This window comes from Eurytemora carolleeae, unplaced genomic scaffold, assembly GCF_000591075.1.
Source record: "Eurytemora carolleeae unplaced genomic scaffold, Eaff_2.0 scaffold1032, whole genome shotgun sequence".
Taxonomy (NCBI): Eukaryota; Metazoa; Arthropoda; class Copepoda; order Calanoida; family Temoridae; genus Eurytemora; species Eurytemora carolleeae.
The window spans coordinates 24,840-34,667 of record NW_019398312.1 but is presented as its reverse complement, the minus strand read 5'-3'; the positions used below and the strand labels follow the sequence as shown (position 1 = coordinate 34,667).

Below are 9,828 nucleotides of genomic sequence, written 5' to 3'. Positions count from 1 at the left end.
TATTTATTTATTTTCGCAAATACTGAAATTTACGTAATATAGTATAAAACTCATTGAAAAATTGTCAAGACGACATTTGATAAATTCTTCCGATGTATTCGTTATTAAGGGTTTCACTGTATCTTAAAGAACTTAATGTTTTATGATCCGTAATCATTTTTGAATATTTTCATTACTTGAAACTTTTTCAGTTTCGAGTGTTCTGAGCACACACAAGCCTCTGAGGTCGTCGGAGGTCCGGGAGATCAAGGAGGACGATGACGAGGTTGAGATTATCGAGGCTGACGAGGCTGTAGTTGAGGATGAGGATGAGGATGAACTCCTGGTGGATGATTTTGATGGAGAATGTTGTAGAACCTATCCGTTCAATCATTCAAAAATTCTCAGGTTATAATATTTTTTTTTAATCTTCCATTAACACTCACCCCTTCAAAATATCTAATTACGTTTTTTAATTCTACAAGTTTACAAAAAAGTTTCTTTTTTGTGAAAAACATCAACAAGAACTTCCGCTTAAAAATTACCCCTGAAATTTTTAATTGCACTTTCTTATTATCCAAAACTGACAGGCTTATGATTACAGTAAAACCTCTGTAAAATAAAATATAATTTTAAAAGAAAATTATTAAAGTTGGTTAAATTTTAAATTTATTCAAGCGTTACGAACAAAAAGCTGAAAAATTAAACAAACTCTCTTCCGTTTGTTTGTTACTGAGCTCAGGGTTTATATATATATATTTATATATATCTTACTTGTTTGTTGTTTGTTTGAACGGCTGACAGGAACGGGTCCAACTTTTTTGTGGTAACTCACAATACCCTAGAGAAGGGGTTATGGCAATAGAAAAAAATATTGATTTGATTTTTTGGATAAATCCATTAATGTTAACAGAAAAATATTCGAAATTTTATTTTTTTAAGAAGAGAAAACCAAAAATATTTGCTTATAAGCATTATTTATAAGATTAAATTATTAGAATAAAAGAAAGCGCATTGAAAGCCTGCTATTTTATGTATGACTGTATTGTGTTGAATTGTTTATAAAGGATTTATCGTTGAAAAGCAAGTAAATATCTGAGTACAATGTACATTCACACCTTACAGTGAGGATTTTTTAAAGTGAAAAAATACAATTATTTCTTTGTTTTAAATTTCATGCATTTTCAACTTTGATATAAAAAATATTTTCATTGTTTCTTTTGTGCATTTTCTGTTCGTGTAGTAAACAACAATAACATCAAAAATGTTTCAAAGACTTTGGAGGATTTTGTTTTGGAACTTCAGCGTTTATAGTAAATAAACAAACAAACAGACAAATGAATTTTTGAATATTTTTTTTGATGTTTGTGTGAAACATTTATTTGAAATGGTCAAACGTTCCATTGCACTAATGTATCCAGCTTGAAAAACAATAAAGATACTGTTGACAAAACTGGTGAAGTTTATATTGTCGTCAATCCCTTTAACTAGGTGCAGGCTTGCATTTTCAGTATTAGAATATGTTAAAAGGTTCTACCTAGTCCAAAACAAGATCACTATCCTTAACGAGGCAAGAATAGTGTACCAATAACACGATTAGTGTACCAAGTTGTATTGAACCTTTTTCAAAATAACCATTTATCCTAATTTTTTTAACGCTGTACGGATTTTTTCGATATCGAACACTTGCTTGTTTCATGTTCATTGTACTATTTTAAAACAAAATTTGTATCCTAAAGTCGTCTCCCTATTCTGCTGTGTTATTGGTCGCAATAAAGAGAAAGTGAATTTAATGATTTTTTATCTTTTAGGTGGCGAGAGGACAGGAATAAGAAGGAGGTGGAGAGAAGGAGGGCTGAAGAGAAAAAGAAGGATGTCGAAAAGAAAAGAGAAGACGACAGACGACGGGAGGACGAAAGAAGGAGAGAGGACGAGAGAAGGAGAGAGGACGAGAGAAGGAGAGAGGACGAGAGAAGGAGAGAGGATGAAAGGAGAAGAGATAAAACATCTCATAAAAATGAATCTGGTCATTCTACTGGTAGTTATTCCTTTGATAAGGGTCTTGCAAAAATATATTTTTTACAAACTAAATATTTTACAATATTCGGTTAGAAGAACTTTTCTGTTATCGAAAAAAATCTTTTTCATGATATAAAGTTTTTAAGAAAAATGTATTCCAACCGTTAAAACATATTGAAATAGGATTCTTTGATGGTTCATGAATCATTTGCACATTTGTTTTTTCCTATCTATCTATCTATCTGTCTGTCTGTCTGTCTGTCTGTCTGTCCATACGTCTATCTATTTATCTGTCTGTCTATCTATCTATCAATCTATTTGTCTATATCTATTTATCTATATATCTATCTAGGTTGTATACCTGTTGGTGTAATCTATTTATCTGTCTATCTATTGTCTATCTATTTGTCTGTCTATCTATTTATCTGCCTCTTTCTGTCTGTCTATCTATCTATCTATCTATCTATCTATCTTTCTATCTGTCTATTTATCTATCTAGGCTGTATACCTGTTGATGTAATCTATTTATCTCTATCTATTTGTCTGTCTATCCATTTATCTGCCTCTTTTTGTCTATCTATCTATCTATCTATCTATCTATCTATCTATCTATCTATCTATCTATCTATCTATCTATCTATCTATCTATCTATCTATCTATCTATCTATCTATCTATCTATCTATCTATCTATCTATCTATCTATCTATCTATCTNGTAATCTTTATCCTTGTATCGTTGTATCCTTTTTTCCTTGTATCCTTGTATCCTCGTTTCCTTGTATCCTTTGATACTTGCATCCTTGTTACCGTGTAATCTTTATCTTTGTATCCTTGTATCTTTGTATCCTTGTATCTTTGAATCCTTGTACCCTTGTATCCTTGTATCTTTGTATCCTTGTATCCTTGTATCCTTGTATCCTTGTATCCTTGTATCGTTGTATCCTTTTTTCCTTGTATCCCTGTATCCTTGTTTCCTTGTATCCAAGTGCATAGTGGGTGGGGGTTTTGGTTTGGGGGGTGTAAACTATTTTTACAGTCGGCATAAAATCCTCTAACTTTCAAATCTCAGTTGAAATCTTTGTGTGCTTGTGTGTGTCCGTGCTGGAGTGTGTGCTTGTGTGTGTCTGTGCTGGAGTGTGTGCTTGTGTGTCCAAGCTGGAGTGTGTTCTTGTGTGTGTCCGTGCTGGAGTGTGTGCTTGTGTGTGTCCGTGCTGGAGTGTGTGCTTGTGTGTGTCTGTGCTGGAGTGTGTGCTTGTGTGTCCGTGCTGGAGTGTGTTCTTGTGTGTGTCCGTGCTGGAGTGTGTGATTTTGTGTGTCCGTGCTGGAGTGTGTGTTTGTGTGTGTCCGTGCTGGAGTGTGTTCGTGTGTGTGTCCGTGCTTGTATGTTGTTTGATATTGAATATTGTGACAATTTGGGGGAGTTTATTGTTTATTTTTGTTTGCCTATATTATTATTTGAAACTTGCAAGGTTAGATTACATTTTGTGAAGACTATGTCTCCTATGTTTACTTTTTCTAACAATAATTCGTTTAGCCTAGTTTCAGTAATCTTTTCTTTTCGAACCCATTTTCACCATGATACTGTAGTTTTTAGTTTTTTTTATATTTTAAATTTTGAATATTATTTTGCCACTTTTTGTTGACATTTTGAGATTTTTTTGCGATGCAATTTTTGTGCAAACATCACTTTAGCGCAAAATAGTAATTTATCGTGTGCAGTATTGGTCGTGTTACATATATTGTGCCGCATACGTAATGTTGAGAACTTTGAGAACTTGCTGTTCTAGCAGTTCAATGTTTAGTGGGGAAGTGGGGGGGAGAGGGGTACCCCCCGGACACCCCATGATGGGTCCTATACCTATGGGATACCAGCTAGCCAAGGATCCTATGACCGGACAAATCCTACTCATACCAACAGATCCTAGTCAGAGACCGCCTCAAGGTAATTTGTTATCATCGTATTCTTTTCGAGACTTTATTCTTGTTTACTGTTTTATGCATACACGAGGTTCTAATCTACAGCGCTAATAAGTAAAGAAAAACTGTCTCAAGGAATTAACAATACAATTTTGAGCTTCGCTCTTTGAACTTTAATTCAGTACTTGAGAATTTTCTAATACTGATATTGTACAGGGGTGTGGCCTGGATACGATAGTATAATGCCTCCAACCTCCTCCCCCTCCCACCTCTCCCCCGCCTCCCAGCACCTTCAGCACCTCATGATTCAACAGCATCATCATTATCTCCAGGAACATCATCGTTGAACTCTCTTATTATTATATTTTCAGCCAGATTGATATCCATTACAAGAGGGATTTATTAAAAATTATTCAAAATATTTGATGACATTTTGCAAAGTTCTGAACCAACCTTTTGCACTGATTGCAGCCATAAATAATATGTGAGAATCGAATTTTGCACAAGGTTGCCTAAATGTTTCTGCATGAAATGGTTTTGAATTGCATTAAAGGAAATACAGATGATAGTTGTCGAACGTTTGCAATTTTTATCTCAATTTGCAGCGTTTCGTGGAAATATTTGTTTAATTTTGATACTTTTTATTTGTTGGTTGGTTGGTTGATTAAGACAGAAAAAATGCAATATCATCCTCATCTTTACACGGATAAATATTTAAAGAGTACTATTGTGAATCGTACATAGAACTCTTAATGGAGGGTCAATTAAAATTATGTTATGTTGTAAAGAGCAAATTTTGTAGAGTTAGTTTCTTTCTTTTCGTTGGAAATTTGAACGAGTGTTTTCGTGAGCAGGATAAACAGCAGCTACAATATCTCCAGCATGCTGAACTACTGCGCCAGGGTCTTGTTCCTCCCGGCCTTGGACCTCCAGGTCTAAACCTCCCACCTGGTCTACAGTCTAGACCTAGAGTACCAGAAACTATCACTGTCAGGTAAACGCGGGAAAACATTTCGTATTTTTTATTTTAAATAAAATACCGATTTCTAGATTAGCTCTTTGTTTTAATATATTTCTCATTTGAGACCTAATTAGTTTCCCAGAGAAGAAAATTTAGACAAAGAACTTTTTTTGAAATGTATATTTGCTGAACAAAGATATAAAATTTGAAAATTTTTTCGAATATGTTTTATTCATTTTTATTTTTTAATTTTAATTTTAATTTGTTTTTATAAGCTTATGATTAATATTTATTTGAATTGAATTGAATTGAATTGAATTGAATTTAGACTGTTTAGTGATAATGATTTTTTAAAAATCTAATGGAATTGAATTGAATTGTTTAGTGATGATGATGATGACGTGGAAGTTCAAGCCAAGACTCAAGCTTCAACAATTAAACCAACTCCTTCTCCTGCTCCTGTTGCTCCTCCCCCTCCAGCTGAAACTCTCCCTGGACCTTCTCCTCCTCCTCCCTCTTCCAACCAACCTCCCTCCCCTCACTCACAACCATCCCTTAGAGTTAAGAAAGAGATTTTCAAAACAGAATTTAAGACGGAGATCTCAGAAATTGAAGTTGAACCTGAAGCACCACCTGATCATGAACCTATCCTTGAGATTGAACCTGAACCTGAACCTGAACCTGATGTAGGAGACTCCAGGCTTTATTTTAAGCAGGAGAGACTGGAAAAACCTAGTGTAGAGAATATAAAACGTGAAGCTTTCGACGTTAAACCTGATCTAACCTCATTCTCTGCTCCGTACTCAAACCCCCACCTAGATCAGTTCAGCTCTCTTCCTCCGACTAAACCTGAACCATATTCTCCACCTCTAGCCAGTAAACACGAGCCCTCTTACTCCACATCGAACCTAAAGGAAGATACAAATCTATCTGAGGCTAGATGTATTAATAAATCCCAACCTGTTGCCGATTCTTTCTCATCTCTTCAAACTCCTAAACTTGAACCTTCTCCTCCTCATGAACCAGTACTCCCTACACTCCCTACCATCAGCCCTGGAATTGATGTGAAGGTTGAGAAAGTAGTTGAACCTAAACCTGACCTAGAAGTTCCTCTTCACTCTGCTCTAGAGGTTCCCTTGAAACTAGACCTGGTTCAAGATATCCACACCAAAGAATGCGCAGAAACACTTCTATTTTTCTCCGCCGAAAACTCGACTGTACCCGCCAAAAATCTAAAAGTGCCCGCCGATGATGAAAGCCTAGTCCAATTTGACCAAGAGAATGAAGAGTTTGAACTCTCTGGATTCGATATTCTGTTTGAAGGAATATCCAAGCTGGAGAAGATATCTAAATATCGCCGACCTGGAATGGATCTACTCTGCTATGTGACTAGAAATGATAGTATTGAGTACTCCAGTGATGTGTGGGGAGAGGATAAATTGAACCTGGATCTCCGGAGCAGAAACCTGGATCTAAACCTTCTCTGTGATATGACAGAGCCGGAGTATACAAGGATAATCTCCTGGGTGGATCCGATTATTAAATACAAGGAACAAAACAATATACAACCAAACCCCACCTAGATTTCAAGGTTACATATTGGTATTTGCAAACTGCATTTTTGCATCTTTATGCACAAGGTGTGCAGATTATTTGCACTATTATTGCGTATACGAGTTGGTTTAGAACTGAATGGAATCATGCTGGTTATAAACAGTTTGGTAATACTCAATAAGTTTTTTTAGAGCCCAAACTAAACCGTTTAGAAAATATAAAATTTATATTTATCTCCTTATGGCTTTTATATTTGTAAAAAATAAGATTTTAAAATTTTAATTCCATTAAAAAGCTCGCTTAAAATTTTTTTGCAGCACCTGTACAGGTTGTTTATTGTCTTGTTGTACAGGAACTGTACAATGTCCGACTGTACCCAAGCCAAGATGCGGAAAAATCCGCCAAAGTTTTCATTGATGAAAAGGTTCGACAGTACACTAAAGATCATCCTGACAACATTGAGGCTGAGAAGTTTGACAACATCAAGGCCCTCGGGAAGATGATCAAGAAGATCAAGAATATGGAAATCATGTCACAGGTAAAATAAGATATTTTAAAAGATACAAAAAACCGAGAAAAAGTGATTAATTATTGACAAAAAGTAGAAAAATAAAAAACATATTTTTTGATCAAATATAAGGAAAATAAAATATTAAAAAGATATAAATTATAACTGAATTGACAAAAAGTTGGATGAAAAATTGAAAAATATTATGCAAATTTTTTTTTATAAAATAAGATTATGCATATTGTAAAGCATAAGAAAATAGAAGATAATGTCAGTAAATATATAAATTTTGAGCAATTTCAAAAAGTTTAAAACAAAAAGAAAAGTGCATCTTAAAGAATAAAATTGATTAATACCGGGATAAATTTGAATTTATCAATACATAATATCAATAACTTTATTGTCTAGGAGGAGGTGAATATTAGAATGAAAATAACCCAACTTCAGAATACATACAGAGACACACAAAACTCTTTAAATAAATTGAGAACACCAAAGAAAAAGACGATGAAAGGATCTAAGAACAGAACCCGAGGACCTGGCAGACCGAAAAAGAAGAAGTTTCCGAATCCTAAATCTAAGATGGGACGACCGAGGAAACAGGTTCCGGAACAGGAGATAGTGTCTACCCTTGAGCAGGCAGATGAAACATCCTTCCAGGATTCTGATGCTCCGCCTGTTTTGGAACCAGAGGAGCCTCAGGCGGAGGATGAGGATGAGTACTCCTCCGCTGGAGGCGGAGGTTCTCTCCTTAAGCCACCCCGTTTAACTGCCTCAAGTCCAACGGCGGAAAAGGACGGCGCTAATACCTCACTTTCTACTCTTACTTCCAGGTTCATGAAGGGGAAGGCGAATCCATTCGCCAACCTGCTCTCGCAGCTGGCGGCGGGTCCATCTTCCGCTGCAGAAGCGGCGGATGAAATGGAAAAGTTTAGTGATGAGTCGGGCTCTGATCCTTGTAGCGAAACCTCTTCTTTTAAGTTTGGAAAAACCTCAAAGCTGAGTTACTGCCTGGAGGCGTATCATCATAACAAGAAGCGGAAGGCGGAGAGACCGAAGAAAAATTCCGGTGGAAATTCCGAAACGATTGTTCCGAAAAAGCCTAAAAATCTGTTTATGATGTTGGATTTCCAGCGGGGGTTTGGAGTAAAAACCGCCGAGGACGAGTATACGTTTGAGGATTCGGATGGGGAAAAGGAGGAGAAATCAACAGATTCCCCACAGCGATCATTTTCCCCGCCGCCGGTTCCGTCTCAAGGGATAAACAGCCGGTGGTCTCATGATGAAATCCAGGTAGGCCAACAGTCAGTTCAAAACAATTGAAAATATTTTTTTAATACTTATTTCTTTGTGCACAATACAGTGAGAATTAGAAAACTGTGGAATAGAAAGACGACATTAAAGCAATAATTCAGTGTATTTTATGTTGGTACAATTAAAAAAGTTTTGCCACTTACTAATTTAATCACAATTGTTAAGTGAACGCTTTTCTAATCATGAATGAATGAGTATGAGTTATTTGTCTTTCTCTTTGGAAATTGATTATTTCCATTGTGGTTTCTCTGTAAAAGGGAGAATGGAGGAAACTGTCAGAATTAACTACTTTTCAAACTAGAAAAACGAAAATATCTTTAATATTATTAATCAGATTAAGGCACCGTTGTGAATCAGGCATATGCCCTCTTTAAATGGCTAGGATCAATTGAAATTAAAATTACAGTCACTTTAAGAAAGGAGAAGCATTCTCTTCTTCATATATTTTAACTCTAAAAACTATTTGTAGTTTTTGTCAAACTGAAATCAAAATTGAGGATTTTAGATTTAGTTTTCAGAATCGACAATACATGGTGGAGTACAGTTCTGATAATCCTATATTCTAAAGTTTTATTTTCATCTTGCTTTCAATATTCAGATCTTGCAGTTGTTAAATTAAAGTTTTAATTAATTGGGAAGTGGAATAAATATCATTCTTGGGATTCTATTTTTGAAATGTAACAAGAAAACAAGATAGAGCTAGAGAGAGAGAGAGAGAGAGAGAGCTAGAAAGAGAGAGAGAGAGAGAGAGGGAGACTGGAATGTTTTCTACATAGTTTAAAAATCTTATTCTAATTCAGGTCACATTCTGCCAGCTTTTCAACTTTAAGAAAATATATTTTTTTTTAGAAAACAAATAAACTCCATGAAGTAGACGAAGAGACAAAAATGAAAGACGAGTCTAAAGACAATGAAGAGACGAATAAGGGATTACGATCTGCTCGTCTAAGTCCGGACGATCTCAAGGATGGACTAAGAATACTCGTCCTACAGGTGAGAATCGTCCTTTTCATTAATTCAGATAAAAAAATTTTTCTTTTCATTAAAATTTTTATCATTTTTTACTATTTTTACAATTTTCTCTCCAAATAATTCTTTAAGAAAATACACATCTGCATAAATAATTTTTCCAAACAAATAAAGAAATTAACGTTTTCAATTTGTGTAAAGTTGTTATTTGTATTTTGTTACTAATTTTAAACAATTTATATTCTTGAAGTAATTATATTTAAATCAAATTTTAATTAAAAACTGAATATTTGAATATTATAGGATAGGATCAATTTTCTAAATCAATGATTTAAAGAGTATATTAAAATATATTTTGTATTAAAGTTTCAGAAGTTATCTCTCAGATTTTAAAGTTTAAAATTTATGAATAAAGTATATTTTTAAAGAAAAGAACTTCAGTAAATGTACATATAATATATATTTAAACATAGATGTGATGAATAACTGATTTACAATTCTTAAATAATTCATTTATATTTAGCAAACAAAAGCATTATTTTAAAACATTGTATTATTATCATTAATATTATAATTATTATTATCATTATTATTATTATTATATTT

General features: G+C 34.3%; 2 protein-coding genes across 2 annotated transcripts in view; both read left to right on the top strand.

The window, feature by feature from the left end:
• LOC111717204 (cleavage and polyadenylation specificity factor subunit 6) overlaps window positions 1-3,801 on the top strand; it is a gene marked incomplete in the record, with an annotated part of 18,609 nt that extends 14,808 nt beyond the window's left edge. The window contains 4 exon segments of the mRNA XM_023492710.1: window positions 192-387; window positions 1,791-2,017; window positions 2,498-2,514; window positions 3,787-3,801. Coding sequence (XP_023348478.1) covers window positions 192-387; window positions 1,791-2,017; window positions 2,498-2,514; window positions 3,787-3,801 — 455 coding nt within the window.
• Window positions 3,802-3,830: 29 nt separating this feature from the next.
• The window catches only part of LOC111717208 (uncharacterized), a 13,072-nt gene continuing 7,074 nt past the window's right edge, over window positions 3,831-9,828 (top strand). Inside the window, exons 1-7 of the mRNA XM_023492727.1 lie at window positions 3,831-3,941; window positions 4,133-4,248; window positions 4,771-4,910; window positions 5,263-6,427; window positions 6,784-6,969; window positions 7,348-8,232; window positions 9,103-9,246. Of these exons, the coding sequence (XP_023348495.1) occupies window positions 3,842-3,941; window positions 4,133-4,248; window positions 4,771-4,910; window positions 5,263-6,427; window positions 6,784-6,969; window positions 7,348-8,232; window positions 9,103-9,246 (2,736 nt within the window). The 5' untranslated portion in view covers window positions 3,831-3,841. The remainder of the gene's footprint in view (window positions 3,942-4,132; window positions 4,249-4,770; window positions 4,911-5,262; window positions 6,428-6,783; window positions 6,970-7,347; window positions 8,233-9,102; window positions 9,247-9,828) is intronic.